At 37.4% G+C, this 25,637-nt stretch overlaps 1 protein-coding gene across 12 annotated transcripts in view; it reads left to right on the forward strand.

Annotated features, from left to right (window-relative positions):
• The window catches only part of LOC106867289 (serine/threonine-protein kinase N2), a 133,209-nt gene that overhangs the window by 37,535 nt on the left and 70,037 nt on the right, over nucleotides 1–25,637 (forward strand). For all 12 annotated transcript variants that reach the window (XM_089339191.1, XM_089339197.1, XM_089339190.1 and 9 more), the window contains exon 2: nucleotides 17,572–17,869. In XM_089339191.1, the coding sequence (XP_089195317.1) occupies nucleotides 17,572–17,869 (298 nt within the window). The remainder of the gene's footprint in view (nucleotides 1–17,571; nucleotides 17,870–25,637) is intronic.

The raw sequence follows: 25,637 nt of genomic DNA on the forward strand, positions 1-25,637 counted from the left end.
GCCAGGCCCAGCCTCTCACACCAACCCTACAATATCCTAAAAATAAACAATCACATCATCAAAATCTCAAAGCTACAAGTTAATGCATATTCAAAACATGAAATGCACTCGTGCTGTGTAGGCGCACCCATGCCAGTGGCATGTAAAAGGCTGCCAACACACTCTGTAAAGTGGTTAGTGTTAGGAAGGGCATCCAGCCTTAGCATACCACAAGAGACAACTGCTGGTCTCTAACCAGCTCCTGTCAAACCGTCCAACCCATGTCAGCATGGAAAACGGACGTTAAATGATGGTGATAACAATGTGAATAAATAAACGTTACATTTGACAGTGTATCTGAGTGTGAGAGTGTTAAGGTAGTCATAACTTTAAGAACCTATTTTGTAAATCATGAGAATCTATTCTTACTGTGTTTTGTTGCCCAACCCCCAAATTTTATGCCCTCGAGACTTTCCTCCTCCTTGTTGTTGTAATGACTCATAGATTTGCTGCTCTATCTTCGGATATCTGTAGTTGAGATAAGTGGATGACAGCTATTAATTCCCCTTCCCTCCCCACAAGATTTATTGTCATATGTAGTTTGAGCCATGTATGCTATTTTGTTGGTTTCTTTTTTTTTTTTATTCTTTCTTCATGGAATAAGACATTGCAAGTGGGAAATGTCAACTGGTTTTAGTGAGCCATCTAATAATGTAGCCATGGTGTAGACTTGGTTGTGTGGTTAAGAAGCTTTGAAACTATGTGGCTGCTATTTCTAGCAGATCTAGTGACTACATAGATTCTCACACTTTTTGTTTTCTTTTTCTCTTTTTTAATTTGGATTTTTAAATCAGTAAGATGTGATTTGAGGAAGATTTGGTTGCTATTTCTAGTATGTCAAGTGACAGCATAAATGTTCCCTCTTGCTCCATATTTCATTTGTTATTTTTACAAAAGGTTTTAGGAGGAGGAGGTTGATTGAGAAAGTGGGAGTTGATCCTACCTCTCCTTTCAAATATAACCTAACTGTTGTGATGGTGTGTGTGTGTGTGTGTGTGTGTGTGTGTGTGTGTGTGTGTGTGTGTGTGTGTGTGTGCGTGTTTGTATTATAAACTCTATTTTTGTTTCTGTTGTTAGGGTTGCCATTGCATAACTCCAGCTCCCCCCTCTGCCCAACCCCTTACAGTTTTCTTCTTTAGAAACCCTTGCAGATGGCAGTCGCAGACTTACTGGTATACCCCAAGTGTCCAAGTTCAGTGTTTCATTGTTCAGAGTGCAAAGATCCTGTCTGTCTGTTTGTCCCCCCTCCTTGTTCCCCTTCTTTGTGGTGGTGTGTCTGTGCGGTTAGTCTCCTCCCAACAGCTTTTTATATTGTACAGTTTTATTTAAAACTGGATTGTTTTGTTTGGTTTGCAGCCCCTCACAGTTTGCCCCTTATTTCATTCACCATGGGGGGGGGGGGGTCCTTAAACTCTTTCGAGACCATATACTTCTCATAAAATACACACTGCCCGAGGTTTTTAATTATGTTTGAAAAATCATGAAGAATTTGGAGGGATTTGATGAAATATTAATTTTTTGTTTCATTTATTCTTTTATTCTTTTATTGTTTTATTGTTTATCTTTCACTTGTGTTAGTTATTAGACTGTGGCCATTCTGGGGCACTGCCTTGAACTGTTTTGTTGAACAAATCAACTACAGTAACATTTTTTTAAAGTTATGGGGACATAAACAAACCAACATCAGTTGTCAAGCAGTGTGTATGTGTGGCAGGAGGACGAGAGTGGACAAACAAACACACTCAGCCTCCATGTGACAAGGCATTCCCAAGACCACATGGTTGGGAATCAAGTTTCTTAACCACACAGCCATGCTTCTGTCTCTCGGCTCAATCAGGAATTAGCATTAGGCTCTTACATAAAATTATATTGAAGGTTTTAATTTAATTCCGAATGCATTAAAACTGATGGTTTCAGGTCATAGGGCAAGTTGTAGTTTTTGGCAGATTTGCTGTTGAAAGAGTTCAACAGTATCAACATCATTGAAAGATTGCTTTTGCTAGTGTTGTACAGTCTCCTCTTTACATCAACATACATGGGAGGTTACTGAGGTTAAAATTTTGACACTTTGAATGCAACTGTTGTCTGTGTGTCCCATGTATTTTTATATTCTCTCTTTAGCTTCCTAGTTGTACGAAGCCAGATTTTAAATACAATGTTCTACACTAATACATGATGGATCTTATGTCAGTTTGTGATGATTGTTTGATCAGCTGAGCTACTTATTTGTTAAAGTGAAGTATTCCACAGATATATATATTGAAGTAGACATTTCACTCTACACAGCAGTTGAACTTATTGAGTCGATTGGTTTCACATAGCAGTGGGTTTTAGCCTGGTCACTAACACCCCGGAAAAGAGACACACAAGCTGGATAGAATCGTGTTTTTACTTATTTCAGTCATTGGACTACGACCATACTTGCCAAAGCCACAAAGCTATGGGGATATAAACAAACCTACACCGGCTGTCATGCAGTGATGGGGACAAATACAACTGTAAAGACGTGTGCACATGCAGGTGCGCATACACGCACACACACACACAGAGTTTCTGCCTACCAAATCCACTCACAAAGCTTTGATCAGCCTGGGGCTATAGTAAAAAAAAAAAAAAAAAACACATGGCCAAAGTGCCATGCAGTGAGACTGAACCTGAAACACTGAGGTTGCAAAGCGAACTTCTTAACCACCGCTGTAGAAAGCTAACTTCTGTTTCATTAAAATGACCTACTTTTTTTTTTCTTTTCTTTTTTCTTGTTGCAAAACATGCGTGATGGCCTTATTTGCAAAATGTCGTTCTGTGAAAGGTGAGCAGTGATCTGATGGAAGAAGTCGAGGATCAGTGGCATATGGGCCTAGTCATAGTCATATTGATTGTGTGTGTGTGTGTGTGTGTGTGGTTGTTGACTGTGTATGACATAGTTTATAGTATTGATTTATTGGTTTAACATTTTAATCCTTGATATTATTTTGTTCTTTGTTTTGGTTTTATTTGTCAAATGCATTGTTTAGATGTTTTGGTAAATGGTATTGTAAGACATTCAAAGAAAATTAAGATAAAAGCAAGAGGTGGGGAAATATATATATATATATATATATATATATATCGTGGGACTCTGTTGGTTATGACGATGAGGGTTCCAGTTGATCCAATCACCCACTGCTGGAGCTTCGTGGAGATTGTAATAAATTGTATGGCATATACCTGGTAGTTTGCCGGTAAAGTACGTTCCCTTCAAAGTATAGTCTCAGCATCGATACCTCGTGGGTGGGATACTGAACATCTGGTTTAGGTGTGTCCCTTGGTGTAGATGTGTCTCCTCAGGTGATTTCAAGACACATCTACGGCGAAGGATACACCTAAACCAGATGTTCAGTATCCCACTGTTGAGGGAACGATGCTAGCTGGGTCGAAACAAGCTCCGGGGTTGATTTGCTCGACTAAAGGCGGTGCTTCAGCATGGCCACAGTGAAATGTTTGAAACAAGTAAAAGAGAGAGTAAAAGAGAGAGAGAGGAATTAACACTCCAATAGTCCAATTCTAGGTGCAACATCTGCATAAACAGAATTCTTACTGTGGAGTCTGTGTTAACCTAAGCCACAGAGTTTAAAAGCGTCAGAACAGAAGCCAACGCTACTCCATATCTTGAGGATAAGTCTGAAATAATCTGGAAACATTGATGAGAATGAACTAACTGTTCCTTACAAACTGTAAAAGACTGCTATGTTGATATGAAAAAAGCTGTTTTCAACTTACATGACACCTGCCCCACCCCTGCCCCTTTTTTGTTTATATCACTGGGCCAGTGGGTCTCAGAAGTTATTCCTTTCTTTAAAACAAAACTACAAGAAATAATGCACTAGCAATTGGCAATCCTGTAGAGGTGTGTATGTGTGGTGTATATATATATATATATATATATATATATATATATATATATATATATATATATGTGTGTGTGTGTGCATGTATATCTGTATGTGTACACACATGCATATATTTATTGCACAGTATTTAATGACCAAACACAGTTTAAACATAAATTTAGATATTTTTAACAATTTGTCTTCACACACACACACACACACACACACACACACACACACACACACACACATACATATAGATATCCGAAAGGGGGTATACTTTTGGTGCAAAGAAGCTTTCTTGTCTTGCTCTTCTTTCTTTAATCGTTTTATCCGCAAGTAAACTGAAGTCTTTGCTTATTTTATCTTCTTTCTTTTCCTTTTTGTTTGTTATCAAATTTCATCCAACTTGAAAGGGGTCTGATAATGTATTTCAGCATTTGGTTACTGAAAAGATCTTGCTTGTTTGGTTTATTTCCTTCTTCTTCTTCTTTTATCTTTTGTTTCTTTCTTTCTTTGTGTGTGTGTGTGTGCGCGCGTGCGTGCAAATACTGGTTTATTCTTTCTGCAAAGTTTTTGAAAGAAATTAAGTACCCCCATCAGAGTGTGTGTAGGGGTGGCTAAGCTGTAGGTCTGTGTGTCTGTGCATATGTCTATATATGTATATAAGTATGTATATATATATGGGAGAATATACAAAAAATAACAACAGACGAGGACAGGTGGTGTAAATAACAAAAGTATATATTAGTATGACGCTCGGGAATACGGAAAGTCTTTGACGTTTCGAGCTACGCTCTTCAACAGAAAGAATACGGAGACAAGGAGAAAAACACGGAGAAAAAAAATTGAATAGTGTTCAGTCAACGGTCAATCATAATATGTATATATATATATATATATATATATATATATATATATATATATATATATATATATATATGAATGTATATATTTGTGTGCATATGGTTTGTATATATGTGTGTGTGTAGAAATTATTGGTTGTCCATAAGTCAGGAACAAAAGCATGCTCAGTATAGGTAATAAGGTGAGCGCTTATAACCAGTCAGTGTTACCATTGGTTTCACACCAACTCTTGCCGTTAAAGAATATTGACAATTTGCCCATACCCTAACCAGTAATGTACTATTTGACAATATATATATATGATATTAGGTCATGTACAAGTTGCACTGTTTTAAACTTCATTTTAACTGAAAAACCTGGAATGTGACTTTTACACAGGACAAAGCTAAAGGTATGAAGAGAAAAAATTTTGTACCCCGTTTTAATGAGAAATTAGGGGTGTGACTTGCTACAAGTTTGACTTGAACATACATTGAGCTCCCACATGAGTGCAATTTATACATGAATATGACTAATGTATGAGTAAATACGGTATGTGTGTATGTTGTCTATATTTGCTTATTAGAGACAACTATATTTGTCTCACTATAACCTTTTCATCATCACCTCCTCCAATGCCTCCTCCCCTCTTAAAAGTGGCACCTGCACTGACAGGTGCCACTTAAAAGCACCGAGTCCACACTGTAAAGTGGTTGGCGTTTGGAATGGCATCCAGCTGTAAAAATCCTGTTAGAACAGTCACAGAAGTCCAGTGCAGGCTTCAGCCTAGCTGGCTCTTGTGGAACCGTCTCACCGATGCTAGTATGGAACACGGGCGTTAAATGATGATGATGATGAAGTTCCTTTTAGATGGAGAGGGTGATGATGAGAAGGAAGAGGAGGTGGAGAATGAGGATCCATGTGAAAAAAGTATCTTGGCTAATAGTCAAGACACCACTCAAAGAATCATCCCATCATCCTAACAACTAGTCTTCCACATTGGAATGACGTTAGTTTCACTGGTCATATTGTAGTACACTCTGTCAGGGTTTATCAATCTTAGATCTGCATGTCTCTCTGACTCACATCCTGAAATCTGATCTCTCCCATGTTTCCCTCCACTCTATTTTCCATAGAAAATAAACCAACAGATGTACCTCTTGGTGACCACGAAGCCTGTTAAAAATAGCAACTGGCCAAATCTCCTTCACACCTATATCCTATTAGCTTAAAAAAGAAGAAAAAAAACCAAACACCGTCTCTCATAATACACTCTCTAGATTCACTACCATCATCACCATTTCTATGTCCGCTTATCCATGTTAGCATGTGTTAGGCAGAATGTGTTGAGGCTGATTTTATTAGTGCTGGATGCCTTTCCTGTTGCCAGCCTGGAAGTGTGTCACAGTGACTCTATATGATGTCAAGACACAGAGACAGACACCCGAGAGTTTTTATCTTCCAAATTCACTCACAAGCTTGTTGTTAGCCCAAGGTCCCTGCTGCACTGCTTAACAACAGATGTTGGTTTTGCTGCATCCTTATAACTTGGACATTCAGCTAAAGTGACCAATACAATAAGTACCAGACACACAAAAAAGTACTGGGGTTGACTTTTTTTGATCAAACCGTTCAGAGTGGTGCCCCAGCATGGCCGTAGTCCAATGACTGAAACAAATCAAAGACGAATGATAAAAAGATTTCAGTTGCTGTCACAGAAAGAGTAAATATCATATGATCTATTATTATTATTATTATTAATATTGAGTATTTCTGTTAAAGTGTTATTACTGGCTTTAAAGCTAATTTATAATATCCTTAAGACCATGAAATATGGCAAGTTAGTGTTGCTCTGTCTAATTTGTCAGTGAGTGTTAGATTAATTACCAGCTTTATTTCTTATGTTACATTAACGAGGCATGAGGTTCAGCTCACTTTCCAGCAGGATATCTTAATGAATTGTTGTCAGGCTCAGGCATGGCTGTGTGGTTAAGAAGCTTACTTTCCAACCATGAGGTATTTCATCCATTTTTATGTTCAGAGTTCAAATTCCACTGCGGTCAACTTTGCCTTTTCTCCTTTCGAGGTTGATTGAATAGCATTTCCCCTTCCTCTAAAAAAAAAAAAGAAACTGCTGGTCCCGATCCAAGATTTGAAACCATCATCATCATCATCGTTATTATTAATATTAGTATTAGTAGTAGGCAATGGGCTGGCAGAATTGTTCACACACTGGGCAAAATGCTTTGTTGTATTTCGTCTGTCTTTACATTGTGAGTTCAAATTCTGTTGGGGGTTGATAAAATAAGTACCAGTTGAACACTGGGGTAATGTAATTGTCTTATCCCCTCCCCTGAAATTGCCGGCCTTGTGCCAAAATTTGAAACCATTACTATTATCATTGTTATTCTTATTATTGCAGACTTAGACCATGATGTTGTTTCCTCAGATTCCAAAAATTACCTGAACTTGTTACTCAGCTTTCCTTACATCATGAATCAGTTGTGATCTTTCCTTTCGGCATGAATCAGTTGAGATCTTGTGCATTCTTCGCTGCCCCACCCCCACCCCAACACTTCTTATCTCTACACTCTATCTGCAGTCTGCCATTCACACGAGTGAGGGGATTGCTTTGCAACAAGAAACTAAATAATCTTGGCATAGACTCCAATCTACCATCAAAACAATAACAATAACAACAACAATAACGATACACTCATTGATATTTAAGCTTCTCTCAGTTCTTTACTTCAATTATTGAAAATTTAGATTGCAAAATCTAACGAGGAAATGTCACGAGAACAAATAGCAAATGATTGATAACTTTTACCATATTGATCTCAAAGGTCATTGATTATTATTATTATTGTTATTGTTATTTAAAGTTTTGTGTTTGTTTTGGCTTTTCATAAATTTTAAGTGGATTGACTGTTGTAGTTTTAGTTTTCACTTTTATATTTTAGTTTTGAACTACAAAAACAAAGAAAAAAGTCCCCCCCCCCCACACAAAAAATCTCTCCTCCCCCACAAAAGACCAACCTTTTAATATAGGTATAGACATGGCTGTATAGTTAAGAAGCTTGATTTGCTATAACTTGATTTTGAGTTCAATCCCACTGCACGCCACCTTGAGAAAGTATCTTCTACCATAGCCCCAGGCCCACCAAAGCCTTGTGAGTGAATTTGGTTGGCAGAAACTAACTCTGTGTGTGAGTCCTGGGGTTGATTTGTTCGATGAGAACCTTTGAAAGCAGTGCCCCTGAATGGCTGCAGTCCAATGACTGAAATAAGTAAAAGAAGACAGAATTCCCGTTTGCAAGAGTTCTAAATGTTATTGGGTATATTTGGGGATTCTTGTGGGTATAGAATCATCCTGTGGTAAAGGAATCTTTTAACATCCATTTTTTCCATCCTTGCTTATGTCAAAGTTTACTGGGGCAGAATTTCTGCAACTGGATGCTCCTCCTGTTGCCAACCTTTACCTGGTTCTAAGTGAGGTTATATTTCCCATCATCAAACATATTTTCACTAAATATTGGAAATGAACGGCATTCATTTACATTATTTGATGACAAAATAAGGAAACACACACACATGATGGGCTTCTTTCAGTTTCCATCTACCAGATCAACTCACAAGGCTCTGGTCACACCAAGGCTATAGCAGAAGACACTTGCCAAGGTTCCTGGCAGTGGGACTGAGACCCTGTGATTGGGAAGCAAACTTCTTAATCACAAAACCATTTTTTTCTTCTTCTCCATTGAAAATAGATCCATCATCGATAATGGTGCCTCTTCACAGTTGTTTATTTGTGGAATAAAATCAATGAAAATTTCCAATTCTTCATTATTGTCACTGACACACCTTACACAAGTGTATTTGTGGGTGGGCAGTTAGGTGTGTGTGTTGAACTACCCGTGAAAATAGGGACAGCAGTTTGCTAATGCTCTTTCTCTCTCCCCCCTCTCTCTCTCTATCTCTTTTTATCTCTGTATCTCCTTTTCTGTTTCTCTCTCTCTCTCTCCCTCCTCTCATTCCCCCCTCTTTCCTCTAGAAAGTCTATAAAAATTCCAATTCTACACATCAGCGACACATCTCCCCCCCCCCCCCCGTAATCATTTCCCCTTTTCTCTTTTACCCTCCCCTCCCCATCCCCTTATCTGCACGTTAAGGTGAACATTGCAAATCAAACTCCCCAATGTTGGTCTCGTAAGTGTCAGTTTTTGTTGCCGATAGCATATAATGGCAGATTCCGGCTACAAAACACCATCAAAAGAACGAAACCAATAACGTCGATGATTTGATTGGTTTTACAGCAGCGATAGGCAGGGAGTCTGGTCAATATTTTAGCTACAATAAAATATTAAAACAACTTCTGTTGTAATCAGTAGTAGTAGTAGTAGTAGTGGTGGTGGTGGTGGGAGTATAGAGTTATTTACAGTAGCTGTAACAAACGCTCTTGTTAAACTGGTTTCTTCTCTCTATCGTCTTGTGTGTCTCTCTCTCTCTCTCCCTCTCCCATTATATGCCTGTTACTCTTTCCCCCTCGTTATCTCTCCCTCCCTCCCTTTCATACCATCTTAAATGTTGGTTTAGATTCAGTTTTCATGACTGATAAACATTCCTTCTGTTTCAAATGAACACTTACTTTATTTGCACTCAGACGGTTTTTCTATTTATTTTTGTTCTTTGTCCCTTATTTCATGTCCCTTATTCTTTGTGAAAGGGCAGTTTGTTTCTGCATATAAATGACTTTTCAACGTTTTTTTTTTTATCTCACTCATCCGTGAGCACACACACACATACACACACCTTTTATCCCAAACATATGCGTACACACAATCACATATGTATGCACATACAAGCATATTCATGTGCATATATACTCACACTCTCAGTCACTCAAGCATGAATACACACACGCACACACACATCTCTGGTGGAATCAATTAACTTGGTCTTTTCCATACCTGTTAATAAATTGCCAATACTTGGTCGTTAGGTTAATGACTTCGTTCGCGATTAATGTAAACCTAATCCACTTCCTCTACAAAATTGCTCTTGCCCCCACCCAATCAATATAGACACATACACACATCTTATGCATGCATTGATACATATATACACACACATACACATGTATGCACACATATATATACATAGATATGTGTACGGATACCGATAAACACATTTGATTGCATTATTCATAAGGAGAAAATTTTTTTTAAATTACAAAAATAAATATCTTCCACCCTGATTACCCCACCCCTATCAATTCACTTCATATACACATGCATTATACACACACACACACATGTGTACATATACCCGTAGATATATTTATGTGATTGCATATTTTAAAAAAATAATATAAAATAATAAAAAAAAACCCTACAAAACTGGAAAAATGTTCCACCAGATACCTGCCGTTCCCCCCACCCCTCTCCTTCCATTTATCCATTTAATTTCGTTAACACGTAATATAAAACAGCATGTTGCGGAACTGTCTCTGGTTACTGATTTATGTGGAATAGACAGGAAGGTGGGAAGGTTCTTCTGCTTGTTTTAGGGTCTGTGTTCTGAGAAATTTGGTTAAAGAATGAAAAGGTGAGAGAGGTGGGGGACGGCAGAAAGAGAGAAGAGAATGAATGAAAGAGAGAAATAGAGAAGGAGAGAGAGAAAAAGGGAGAAGTTTTCATCTTCTAAAAGGATGGTTCGGTTGAATAAGCAGAACCACTTAGGTAGCATATGTGGTTGCCTGGTTTGCTAGAAATAGCAGATGAATCTTCAAATCATATCCCTTTTTGTGTTAACTGAGAAAGGATACATTTGAACAATCTACAGCTGTAGATTTATAAACAACATGGAATGGCCATGGCTGTCTGTGTGGCATGTATTCATAATTCAACTGTTATCACTCTTTGTGTGAATGTAATATTCTCTCACGTTTTTAAATGGTGTAATTCCATCTAAGGGGATGGACTGTAATTAGCAAAATATTACTCTGTTCTGTTATCTTTTATTTGTTTCACTTATTAGACTGTGGCCATGCTGGAGCATCTTGAAAACAAATTTAAAAAATAAAAAATTTTTTTTTTTTCAGCCCGGCACTTATCCTATTCATATATTTTGCTGAACTGCTAAATTACAGAAACCTAAACACTAATACCAGTTGTCAAGCAATGGTGCTGGCACAAACAGACACAAAGAGATACATACGCATATATATAACGGGCTTCTTCTAGTTTCCATCTACAAAATTCACCCTCATTGCTTTGATAGTACAAGACACCGAAGGTGCCATGCCATGGGACTGAACCCAGGACCATGTAGTTTAGAAGCAAACTTCTTTCCACACACAAGCCATGCGTATGGCTAATTGTTAATTGTTGTATAGATCGCAGAACTCGAAACTTAGACTTAGCTCTGTCTTCCATTGCATACAAGTGACTAAGATTACAAAATTCCCTCCTGACTGATTGGGACATTGGTCTATCATAGGATCAAGTTCCCAGCTGTTGGTGGAACTAATTTCATGGTTGAGTAGACTGGAGCAATGTCAAATGAAGTGTTTCGCTCAAGAACACAGCACACTGTTTTGGTCTGGGAATTGAAACTGCAATCTTACAATTATGAGTGCAACACCCTAACCACAAGGCCTGAGTGGAAAGGAAAACATTTACCATTTCACATTTCATCTTTTTTTTCATCTCTTTTTGTTTGGTTATTTTTTTTCCCAAACCATTTCTAATCTAAATTATCCATCAGTTCCCCCAAAATTTCCTCAACAATAAAAAATGGGGATGTGGGGTTTCGTGGGGGGAGAAAAATATCTCTTTAAAATAGCTTTGCACCAAAATTTTCTTTTTTTTATTATCATTCCTAATTTCATTTGGTTAAACAGAAGATTCCAAAGAGCAAAGTTCCTCCTCTGTCTCCCAGGAGAAATGGGAGCACCCAAAAGCAATAACGAATTCATGATGGAGTGCATGTGTGTGTGTGTGTGTGTGAGGCAATATGCTACCGTATGTGGTTGTTTACACTGTATCCTGCCAGTGTTGGCAATCTGGTGATATTTGCCACCAGATTTCATCAGATGCTAAGAGACTTTTCCAAACACACAAAGAAGACCACCTGAGACAAGAATAACTACAGACATCCAAGGGAGCCCAACGGAACCAATCTGTTTCTATTGTATTCTGGCTCTTCTCACAAATAAATTGCAGGAGGGTGGATTCTGTTACCTTGGTGACCTTAATTAGGGTAGATTCACTGCAGCAGTATGTTGGCTGAGTTGTTTAGAGAATACTTTGGTATCTGAGTTCAAATCCCACTGTGTTTGACTTTGCCTTTTATTCTTTGGGGGAGGGGGTTGAGAAAAAAAAATTACCAAACAAGATGGTGGATTGGTGGAACTGTTTGTGGGTGGGGAGCAAGATGCTTTGTGGCATTTGTTCTGGCCCTTTGTGTTCTGACAGCAACCCCTGTAATGACACTGGTGCCAAGCTGTGTTGACCCAATTTGGATTGGCCTTTCCCTTGTATAAACATTTGTGGTGTGGAAAGAAGGAAATTTGCATGGATGGCATAGGAAAGTCTTGCCCTGAGCTGCTCCCATGTGTGCAGATGTATGGTCAGTGTTGACAATACATGCACAGACACATACATTCAAACAACATACACACACAACTATATGTACATACACAGGTATTTGTAAAATAACAGGCATAAACAAACATGTGCATTTAGGTATGTACATGTCTCTACTCACCTGTAACTGATTTCCATTTTTCTATCACAAGTTCACCTTGTCCTCCAGAAGTTCCAAACACCAGCTTAGTAATGACAAAATTATTTCACCAAATTCTTCCTTATTTTCAAAATTAATTGAAATGGTAAAAGAAAGAGTTAAAAGAACCTAAATTAAAACACTCAATCAAAATTTCATGTTAATTTATGTTCCAAACACTAGCATAGTAATGACAAAGTTACTTTACTAAGTCGTTGAAACAATAGATTTCAGTTGAAATATGGTAACAAAAGAGTTAAAGTGATCTAACTTAAAATCTGCCGTGAAAATGTTATGTTCCAAGCACCAGCTTGATAATGACAAACTGTTATTTGCAAAATGAATTTTGTAACTGTACAGTCATGCTTGCTATCCATTTATAAACTCTCAGTTTATAAAGGCTGGAAACAAGGTGTCTGCCAGTTTCAACATTCATTCTCCCTCCCCAACTTTTGTGATTTTTTTTTTTACTTCTGTCGTAGCTAACCCTTGCTCCCACTCAACTGCACACAAACACTTTCTCTCATTCTCACATGTGCATGCATGGACTTATACACACATGCACGTATGCACTTACACATGGACTCACACATACTTATACCTCCACACATGCACACACACACATACTCTCCTCTCTCTCTCACACACACACACACACACATGCATGTGTCCCTTACCCCTACCAAATCTTCGTCTTTGATTTATTCTTTTGGGGTTTTTTTCCTTCATACTCTCATTTATTAGTTATTGCGGCAGTGATGCCATTACTCCTATTCTGCCTCTGCTGCAGTTTTCAATCTTAAATCAATCACCTGCTTGCTTCAAGAAAAATTATGTGTGTGTGTGTTGAACAACTCGTGAAACCAGGGGGGGGGGGTGATCATTTCGTAATGCTTTCTTTCTCTACCTCTCTTTCTTTGTCTCTCCCCCTCTCTATGATTCTCTCAGCTTGTCTCACCCTCCTCCCCTCTCTCTCTCTGTTCTCTATGTGCCTTTCTCTTCCCCTCCCCCCCTCTCTCTCTTTCTCTTAGTATTGCTCTATTTTTACAAGGTCAGTCGTATACCAGTTAGGGATTTTGCTTTTTATTTTCTTCAACATTTATTTGATAATATCATTCTAAAGTTTGATAATGCAGATTCTAAGACTCCTATTCACACGCTGTTTCAGGAGATTTTCTTTTTTTTTTTTGCCACTTCATCAAATTGTTATTATTTTGGTTTGGTTTTGCCTTCATTTATACACATTGCACCAAATCTCAATCATAGACGTCGTATTATTATTATTATCATTATCCTTATTATTATTATATTCTCCATTAAAGCTTTGTTCGGTTTACTTCTTTCTCACTGTCGTGGGCCCCTTCCACTTTGACACACAGACAGACAAAACATGGCATTTATTCCACTACACGTATTATACCATTTCAGATCACATTATTTCTATATTAGCAGTGCAACTAACTGCCAACCTTGCATCGGAGCGACTGATGGCTTTCAATGTCCCCCCCTGCTGGCACTCTGACATTCATATATGATTCAATGTTATACATGCAGCATGTTGTACTCATCTCGTTTAATTCCATCCTGTGCAGGTCTTTGCACATTATGGGTGTGGCTGTGGGGTGAAGGAGTTGGCTTCCCAGTCACATGATCTCAGGTTCAGTCCCGCTGAATGGTAACCTTGCACAAGCCTATAAACCCTGGGCTGACCAAAGCCTTGTGAATGGATTTGGTAGATGGAAACTGAAGGCACAAATACATACATACATACGTGTGTGTGTGTGTTTGTGTGTGTGTGTGTTTGTGTGTGTGTGTGTTATGTATGTGTTTGATGGCATAAAAGATGCACAGGATATTAGACGCACCCCAATTTTGGGAATGTATTTTCAGGAAAAAAAGAAGTTTCCAGTGAATTAAAGCATATGAGAGTCCTAGGATCTGGGGTGATTTTTGAGACTGTTCCCCTTTCTTTTCTCTTTTTTTCGTTTTTTTTTCTGTGGGAAAAAAAAAATGTGTTACCTTAATATTGCCAACAAATATAGTAAAATAGTCTACTGACCATTGATTTGAGCCATGCAAAGCATTATTGGAGGAGTTGTGTGAAAGATGTATGTTTTATAATCTAATTAATGGCGATTTAACCGGATGTAATATAAGATGTAATGAAGCTGCTGACCTTGTTACCACAAGGGACAAATGGCAAAAGCAAGTTGGCTAGTGTTGAGTACATAACTCTTCTTATCTTGTGAACTGCCCCTTATGGAAATGGAAAAGAATGTTGGAGGATGAGGAGGAGATGGTGTCAAAAGGCAAATGTAACAATTGTCCTACATGTCATTGGAGAATGGCTTTGTTTCGTGACGAAAAAAGGAAGAAGGAAACGGTTGGTGGTGTGTCAAGTATTTTTAGTTGAGCCAAGAATGTCTGGGAGGTGGTTGAAGAATTCTATTCCAGTAACAATGAAAGTGGACAAGCTGGGTGTTTTGAAATAAAATGCTTATATTACCAAAATATTAAACGAAGGCAACAAGCTGGTAGAATCATTCTCACCTCAGACAAAATAATTATCAGCATTTTTTCTGGCGCTTTACATTCTGAATTCAAATCCTGCCAAGATTGACTTTGCCTTTCACCCTTTTGGGGTTGATAAAATTAGAACAGTTCAACTCTGGGGCCAATGTAGTCAATTAGCTCCCTCCCCCAGAAAATTTCAGACTTTGCACCTATAATAGAAATTATTATCATCATTATTATTATTATTATTATTATTGTTATTATTATTATTATTGTTGTGGCAAGCTGATAAAATTGTTATCTCAGCAAAAATGCTTAGCAACATTGCTTCCAGCTCTTTGTGGGCTGAGCTAAAATCCTGTTGTGGGATCAACTTTGCTTTGTATCCTTTTGCAGTCGATGAAATAAAATACCAGTCAAATACTGGGGGAAGGGGGGGGGGTCAATGTAATCAACATGCCCACCACCACTAAAACTGCTGGCCTTTTGCCAAAATTATAAAGAATTATTTATACTATGAAATTGATGCTTTTCGCAATGTTTCATGTTAACCGCTCTACTGCAGACAAGATCTGGAAAAGATAATTTAACAATATTTGTGTAAGTGGGAATTTTAAATGTTATATTATAATTTATGTTTAGTCAAAGTGTATTGTTACTGATCCTGTCTCTAGTAAACTGATAATTGCTTACAACTTTATAATCGTGAGGACTTTGTGGAAGCCTGTATGTATATATATATATATATATATATATATATATATATATATATATAATCTCTATGTATACAATACATGTGTGTGCGTGTGTGTAGGCATGGATGTAATTGTGTGGTTAAGAATTTTGCTCCCTGATTATGTGGTTTTGGGTTCAGTCCCCCTGCATGGTACCTTGGGTAAGTATCTTCTGCTATAACCCTAGGCTGATCAAAACCTTGTGACAAAACCTGGTTGACAGAAACTGAAAGAAGCCATTTCGGCTGTTGAGTGCTGATACTTCTAAGCGTACCAATTACCATTAGCATCACGTCCACTCTCTTCATTGACCACAACCTGTGTATTTCCCCACTTCAAATCGTTGTAGTTGTACAGTTGCACTTTTTCCTTTCTCTTAGATCCTGTTGTCTCCGATACATGCCATGTTTTTTCTTTTTTCTTCACTACAACAATGCCTGGTTTCCGATGTCTGATCTGATCGTCAATCCCATCACCACTTGATAACCGGTGTCGGTTTGTTTACATCCCCCATAACTTAGCAGTTTAGCAAAAGAGACTCTTGGAATAAGAAACAGGCTTCAATGCAGAAATAGGTACTGAGATCAATTTGCTTGAGTAAAGCCCTTGAAGGAGGTGCTCCAGCATGGCTGCAGTGCAATGACTGTAACAAGTAAAAGAGATGACAGACAAACGTTCTAGTCAAGTCAAAGGAATTTGTAAATCAATTTTCCTTGTTCAGTTCTTTTTTTTTTTTTCTTTATGACACATGGTTGCCATTGGCAACATTTTCTTCAAACTACTTTCATTAGACCCTCTTTGCACAGATGAATTTCAAATTTTGCATCACTGCTCTTCTTCCAAGGTTATTTCAGATAAAACAGTATCATTTTCTTCATATTGATTTCCTATTTTGCTGCTGCTGGTGCTGGTGGTGGTGATGATGGTGGTGCTGGTGGCTGTGATGCTGGTGGTGGGGGGTTGCTGCTGCTACTGGTGGTGCTGGTGTTATGGTTATGTTGGCTACGGCCCAGAGAGGCAGCAAGCCAAGTCTAACTTTTTCCTTATTTATCAGATAAAACCAATTCTGGCATTGAAATACTTATTTTAGGACAAAATTAAATCTTCACCGTGTTTATTACCATATGTAGGAGAAATTCTGTAAAATTCAATTAAAGCAGTGCTCCAGCATGGCCGCAGCCAAATGACTGAAACAAGTTAAAGAACATTTCAGAATACACCTCCAGCTGTTCTGAAACAATTTTAATAATTGGTGGAGTGATTGACAAAATGCTTTGTGGTCTTATGTTAAATGTTACCTGAGGGTCTGAGTTGAACTCCGGTTCATTAAACAGTTTTTTAAATTTTTTATTGTCGTTTTAACAAAAAGCATTATAAACAAAGATAAATGTACCAGTCTAGTACTGGAGTGATGAAATTAACTATACCCATCCCCATAAAATTTGTGGCCTGAGGCTATAGTAGAAGACACATGCCCAAGGTGCCACGCTTGGGACTGAACCCGGAACCATGTGGTTTGTAAGCAAGCTACTTACCACACAGCCACTCCTATGCCTGTTCACCATTTATCATCAATTTTCAAGGGAGGTGGATTTGTGAGTGTGTATACACATCTGTATATATATGTATATATATATATATATATATATATATATATATATATATTTGTAAACTGGTTCAAGGCTGTTGTAATTTTTCATTTACTCTTTGGATCCAATTACAATGCACATTACCTAAATTTTATTTTATTATTATTATTATTTTTTTCTGTTCTTCTGCAGGGAGGTTACACCAAAAATACTCATGCTGACCTAGAAGCTCGATATCATTTAGCCGATCTCTCCGATGCCAGCATCCAGCAGCATCTTGATCATGCGTGTGAGAATTTGAAGAAAGAAATTCGGAAAGAGATGAAAATTAAAGAAGGTGCTGAACGCCTTCGGGAGGTGAGCACAGACAAGAAAAGCTTATCCAACATCAACAGCCTTGTAAAGCGAGCGAATAACAAATTAACCGAACTCCGCGAGGAACTTCAAGATCTGAATGCCTATCGCATTAGCAAGAATGACTCAGCAACGGGTGAGAGATTTTTCTGAGATTTTGGGGAATGATTTCTTTTTCCTTTTTTTAATTTTTTTTTATTTATTAACCCTTTGAATACCAACCTGCTTGGCACCACCCCTGGTTTGCTGATTCAAACTTCCTGCCTTAAAGTGATCTGAATTAAAAGTTTACATGAAAATTTCATGTTGGTTTATGTTCAAAACAAGGTGGCAGCTGGCAGAATCGTTGATATGTTGGGTAAAATTAGTGGTATTTCTTTTGGATCTTTATATTCTGAGTTCAAATTCTCCCAAGGTTGACTTTGCCTTTCATCCTTTTGGGGTTGATAAAATATGTAACAATTGAGCACAGGGGACAGTATAATTGACAAGCCCCCTCCCCCAAAATTTCAGGGCTTATACCTATAGTAGAAAGCAATTTATGTTCTAAACGCCAGCTTAATAACGACAAAGTTATCTGAGGCAGACTTGGAGTGGCAAAGGTCATGTCATTGATGAGGTTGCCAATTAACACAAAAAAAGAAGTGAAATAGAACCAGTGGGTGTGTTTATAATGGCATAATGACCCTCCTGACATACAACAAAATATTTGACTAAATTCTTCATTATTTTCAAAAATTAATTGAAACAAAGGTTGTGTATGTTATAAGAAATATGACAAAAGGGTTAAAGTGATCTAAATTAATACTTTCCATCAAAATTTTATGTTTCTTTATGTTCCAATCATCAGCTTAATAAAGAAAGTTATTTTGCTAAATTCTTCAGTATTTTCAAAAAATTTATTGCAACAAAAGCACTGTATTTCAACAGAAACACGATGGTAAATAATGACAAATGGGTTGATTCGTTTCATAACACTATTCTTCATGAAATACAATGACTGTATGTTTAAAATAATTTTGGGGAAAAAATCAAGAGTTTAGAAGGGTTTAGTAAAATAAGATCACAATCCAGATGTGTGTGGTTAAATCACTTCCCCACCACATGGTTTTGGGTTGCCAAATATTTCTAGGATGCAAGTGGCCTGGTCAATATCCAAAGAAATGGCCTGTAGATTCGGTTGCTGTGTGTGTGTGTGTGTGTCTGTATGTGTTTGTGTGTATGCGTGTGTAAATGTGTGTGTGTGTTAGAGCTCTTGCTAACTCTGTAGGCGGCAGAACTAAACATCCATTGCTGGATACTGTCACTGAGTACAGCTAACCTGGCCAGGAAATATCTTCTGAACCCTAGGTATGCTACAATCCACAGCAGGTGAGGTGTGGGCAGCTTCAATAAATAAAGCAAGGAAAAAGGAAAAGGAAAAAAAAACCTTTTTTATTTTTGTTCTTGTTTGTTTTGTTTTGCTCTATTAATCCTAAATGACTCTCACTTAAGAGTGGCCTTGCAAAGTCTGGGAAGAGATTAATGACATCATCATGATTATGATGTCATCTCAGGGAACATGACAAAACCAAGCCCCCTATCTGACCAACCAACCAACCAACCAACCAACCAACCCAAATACCCAATAATCAGTGAAGCGACAATTCATAAAAATTCACAAAAATAACATGACACACATAAATACTTATATATATATATATATATATATATATATATATATATATATATATATATATATATATATATAATGTTATTTATTTGGTATTTCTTTTTCACTTTTTTGTTACTATTGTATTTAGCAAACATCAGGAAATGTGTTTGCATATGGATATATGTATGTATTTGTGTGTGTATGCTGTGTAGCTCTGGGTTTTCCTCTTTGTGTGTGTGTGTGTGTTGGACCTTCCTATTATGAATCATGGTAAATTTCTAACACAGTTGATATTAAGTTCTCATTAGTTACGCCAGCCAGCGAAGAAGCAGGATTAATATCAGAAACAGACACAGTGTTTGTTTCATAATTGTTGTTTGTGATTTGAAGTGTAGGCTTGACTGTGTGGTTAACAAGATCACTTCTCAGCCATGCAGTTTGGGGGTGGTCAGTTCCTTTGCATGGCAGAGTGCTTTGGGCAAATGTATTTTACAATAGCTTCAGGCCAAACAATGCCTTGAGATTGGGGTTGGTCAGTGGAAATTGTATGTAAGATCATAGTGTGTGTGTGTGTGTGTTTACCCCCCATCACTGCTTGACAACTGGTGGGAGTTTGTCTACATCCCTATAATTTTGCAATTTAGCAAAAGGGACCTATGGAAGAAGTGCCAAACTTAAGAATTAAGCACTGGGGTCAATTTGCTTGGCTAAAATGCAGTCCAAAGATTGAATCAAGTAAGAAATAAAGATAACCAAAACCCAGAAGATTCCCCCCCCCCCCCCAAAAAACCTAAGAGAAAAATTGAAATTACATAATTACAGAAAAAGAAAATTAATGTAAAATTAAAACACAATATAAATAATTGTTGTCCCACATTGCTTATATGTATATACAGATATTTTGCCCTACTTTTTTTTTTTTTTTTACATCACCACTTGAGCGTGACTGTTGCCAGTGCCGGCTCACTGGCTCCCATGGTGGTGGCACATAAAAAGCACCATTCAATTATTTCATTAGCAATATATAAAACCATAATGTATGAGAGGAGAAGATATATTTATTTAACCCCGGTACTTCCATGTATGTCATGTTAGATATATATTCACCTTTCATACCTCATGATTTTATGCTCTCTCTCTCTCTCTCACACACACACACACACACACACACACACACACACAGCGTTAACATAGGTTCTGTCTATGAAATTCACTCTCAAGTCATTGATTTCCCTGGAGCTTTAGTAGAAGACACTTGCTCAAGGTGCTGGACAGGGGGACTGAACCTGAAACCACACAGCTGCAAGTTAAACTTCTTAACCACACAGTTATGCTTGTGCTTATATATTGCATAATAATCTGCAATCTCTTTTTTAATCTGTGCAAGAGGAATCCTGTGAGGAAGCTATGGAGCAAAGAGTGACTGAAATAATTTCTGTTTTTGTAATCTATATAATTATTAGTATTATTTTTTTTTAGTTCATTAAAAAAACATGCACAGGCAGACACACATTTGCCGACTGCTGAAAAAACAAACAAACAAAAAGACTAAAAAAAGAAATACTAAGAAAATGGTTTCTTGTACATATATACACCACTTGTGTTTGTGAAGTCCACTTAGCGTTTAAGCTTGTTAGGCATCGGTACTTGTACTGGAAGTGCTACATGTAAATAGATACAATGTAATATTTATACATACACACATATATATAGATATATAGTGATGTGTGTGTGTATATATATATAATCATGACTTTTCTATAGGGCCAGATGGCCAGCTTGTCACCAACCTTCACTAGTTTCCAGACAAGGGAATATTTCCCCTTGATCAGACCTGTTTTCCACAGAAGACTGGTTAGAAATGAACGACATTGCTCGTATGGCAATGATGCTCATTTGCAAAATCCAGGTGACATCTAAAAAAGGGTTCTCTCTCTCTCTCTCTCTCTCATGTACACACACACACACACACACACACACATATGAATATACATGATGGGCTTCTTTCAGTTTATGTCTATCATATCCATTGACAAGGCTTTGGTCAGCCAGGGGCTATAGTAGAAGACATTTGCCCAAGTTGCCATGCAGTGACACTGTACCCATTACCACATGGTTTGAAAACAAACTTCATGGCCACGCAGCTCTGTCTGCACCAATAGATATATTGCGAAGAAAGGTTATTAGTGTTGACACTTCCTCTCTGACTAAGAGGTAGAAAAAAGAAAATTCTTCTAATGAAACTTTTTTTTTTGCTGTGTTAGTGATTTTTTTAGTTTCTTTTTTTTTTTTGGTACTTCTTTCCTCCTTTTTTTTATGTTGCAGAGTGTTTTTTGGCTTTTTCTTTATTTTTTCATGTTGTGGTGAAAAATGGTATAAATGGAACTAGCGGGAAGTTGGCTTGGATAAATAAATTAAAAGTCTTAATTAAAGATTATGGGGAATATAAAAAAGAAGAAAAAAGAAAAGAGCACCCTCCCCGGCTGTGGATCAGTAAGGTTATTTTAGGGAACTTCCTGTCGAAAGTATAGCTATGTTATTTTATCATCATCATAAACATCATCATCATTGTTACATCACAATCATTATTGTCATCATCACCATCATCATAGCCATTATCATCACCATCTGTAACCATCATCATCACCATCAACATCATAACCACCATTGTCAACATAACCATCATTATAATAATCACTATCATCATCATCACCACCACTATCAGAACTGTCATCATCATCACCATTATCACCACTGTCTGACCCATGCAGGCATGGAAAAGCAGATGTTAAAACAATGGTGGTGATGATGATGATAAAAGCTAAACCTTAACACACACACACACACACACACACACACACACACACACACACACACACACACACACACACACACACACACACACACACACAATGGGGTTTTGTCAGTTTTTGTCTTCCAAATCTTCTCGTAAGGTTTTGGTCAGTCCTGGGTTATAGTAGAAGAGACTTACTCACATTTCTGAGACATCGGACACCCTTTTGACAGGGTGAGATGTAAACTATGAAGAAAAAAAAATCCATAAAAAGAACATTGTTTCATAAAAAAGAAAGTAAACATTTCTGCTCTAAGTGTGGATCAGTTAAACGAGCTTTGACCAAAACTAATTACATACTTGTTGTCAAGTCAGTGTTCATTGTATCATCCAGGAACTAATTTCAACCACTGTTGTCTTAATTACAACCAATCTTCCACTAATCGCATCTCTTTCAATATATTACAACCTATTTACCACATACCTTCAATGTGGGAGCCTCTATGTGGTCACTGGGTGTGCTAGAAGCAGCAGCCAAATATTGTTATTATTATTATTTGTTTTACTTCTCAGAGCACTGAGTCTTGTTTCCTCTGGTTTGATGCTGTGAGAACAGAACTGGCTTCAGTTACAGAGTGACTCAAGGGCCAAGAGTTTTGTGCATTGGCACTTGATAAATTCCAATTGCCAAGTGCCGATGCACAAGATTCTTGGCCTTTGAGTCACTCTGTAACATCTGCTGATTAATAATATATACTCATGTTTTTGACTTCTATCTTCTTGTTTGCATCACCGAACCCACACACCCACTATTATCTATTTTAAATGCCCTCTGCAGTTATATAGACTCCAAAAAGGCTGTGGTACAATTGCCATGCTATCCACCTGTCATCATCACTTTTTAATTGTGGTATCAGTTTCGTTAGCAACAGACCTAGATAATTCACTTCCTGTCTGGAAAGAAACTTGCACATATCTTTCATCTCAAATAATGATCCAGAAATATTTGGAAATCCTAAATGCTTGCAGAGGTGCGCTATATATAGTAACTTTATGTTTTATTTTTACATTTTATTGTCTTAGTAAGCTTTCTAAGTTTAGTTCTCCTGTGGAGAGACATCTATATATAGCTTGACTATAAACACCTGAAACTTGTATGTGTATATATATATATTTAAATTTAAATTTTAGTTTATTGGTTGTGTTGGCTTTTGAGTTTTTTTTAGGAGTATAATTTTTTTTTCCTGTGCAATTTATTCCAAGAATTTTTTTTTGAAGTTTTTTTTTTGTATTTTTCTGTCCCCCCCCCCTTAATGAATAATGCCAAGGAAATAAACATTCTTTGTAGAATGAGATCTAATATGTCTATTTTAGTTTGTTGTATTTTATTATTCTTTTTAGCGAATCACTTTACAAAAGAATGTTTCCCTATTGAAGTATTAAACATAATATTTACATTATCTTTTTTATTCTTTTATCTTTTTTATTCTTTTATCAGTCATTGGACTGTGGCCATGCTGGGGCACCGCCTTGAAAGGTTTTAGTCAAACAAATTGACTCCAATACTTTCCTTTTTCATAAGTTTGGTACTCATTCTAACAGTTTCTTTTGCCAAACCACTAAGTTATGGGAACATAAACTTCTAGTTGTCAAGAGGTGGGTAAGAGACAAATACAATACAAAGACACACTCACACATACATGCGTGCACACTCACACACACATAGTATTTCAAAATAATTGCCAAGTTTATCTGATTATTTTGTATGTTAAGTTCTTGGCATTTTGAAAAATTTAATGGGCTGCTTGAATGATCAGGAAATGTTTGCTGCTCAGAGTGCAGAATAATGGTAAGTCTGCAACAGAAACTGAATCTGATGCAAAATAATGGTTGACTCTTAAATCTTGTTATAGTCAGCCTCTCTAGTGCTGGTGGTATGGTAAAATGCACCTGGTCTATGATGTGAAGGGGTTGGTGCTAGGAAGGGCATTAAATCATTGCACATGCAACAAAGATTGGCAAGTTTTCTCTGTGGCTGAGTCATCCAGATGGCATAAACACTGTGACAGATAGTGAGATGCTGTGAGGTTCATCCAGTCCCTGTCAGCTTGGTGAAAAAAAAAATATGATGATGATGGTGATAACCAGTTGTTTTGTTAATTAATTAGGTCATCTTCTCTTTCTCTCTCGCTCTGCTGTTTATCTCCTTCCCCCCATTTCTTCTGTCTGTCTCTTTCTTTCTCCCCCTCCCCTCTCTCTGTGTACATGATCTTGAATTAATCAGGCAGGAAGTCAATAGAACTTTGTCTAAATAGGCACATTGTCAAGCTCTTGGCAGAAGAACGGTGGAAGAATTGTCAGTGTTTCTCAAGAAGGCATTTTACCTCCTCTTCTATTTAATTTTTTGCTTTGTGTCCATTTACTTTACCAGAATGGTAAGTGGATTGTCTTTGATCCTGGGACTTGCACAATCAGTGCTGGCCTGGGAATCAAACAACATATAAAACGACTGGAGGCAACTGACTCTGTGGATTTGAATGGAGATGACAAAAGCATGAACGAGCCTGGGCGGCACCAGCAGCAGCGGCAGCAGCAGCGTGCTTAAGCTGATTAGTCTAACCTTATTTCAGTGAGGGAATTAAAATGATAATGGACCAAGTGCTGTGATATTATCTTCCTCTCTTTCTCTGTCTCTCTCAACTGTTACATACCATTGCCATATGATAATAGTCATTGTCTGTTCTGTTGTTTCAACTGTTTATTGTTTAGTTTTACTCGGATCATCGTCATCCTTTCGGGGTCGATAAAATAAGTACCAGTTGAATACTGGGGTTGATGTAATTGAAATTGCTGGCCTATATTATCATTTTACATTTGAGACAAATATCTTAGTAAGATAATGGCAATGGATGACAAAGATGCAGTTTTGATGTGCAGCTTCCATGAAACTGGTCTCTCAAGATTACAGAGTTGTGAGACCAAACTTAGCACCATGGAATTACAAAAGTACATTTCTTGGATCACACAACCACGGGTGCTCTTATTGCACCCCCCCCCCCCCGTCACCCTCCTTTATTTACTTCTTTGATGTTTATCTTATCAACATGCCTAATTTCTATTTTTAGTTTTATTTATTTAAAGAAATTTTTATTGTGTTTTTTTTTGTTTTTATTTTTTAAATTTCTTTTTTTGTGCTTGATACAACCATGTCATGTGCTAATCGTATGAAATCGTGGGAGGGAAAAAGATTCTTGAGTATTTGCACAAAATGGTAAATGTCAATAATAGATACGTATTCACGTCTTGCTAAGAATTTTCAACAAAAGTTTTGGTACAAGGTCAAAGTGAAGAGACGTGTTTTATGTGTGTAATGTAAGCAAGTTTTTTAAGACCAATGTCGAAAGTACATCCTGCCACTATGACCTTGCTGGGGCACTGCCTTGAAGGATTTTAGTT

Source organism: Octopus bimaculoides, chromosome 21, assembly GCF_046866305.1.
Source record: "Octopus bimaculoides isolate indiv1 chromosome 21, ASM4686630v1, whole genome shotgun sequence".
Lineage (NCBI taxonomy): Eukaryota > Metazoa > Mollusca > Cephalopoda > Octopoda > Octopodidae > Octopus > Octopus bimaculoides.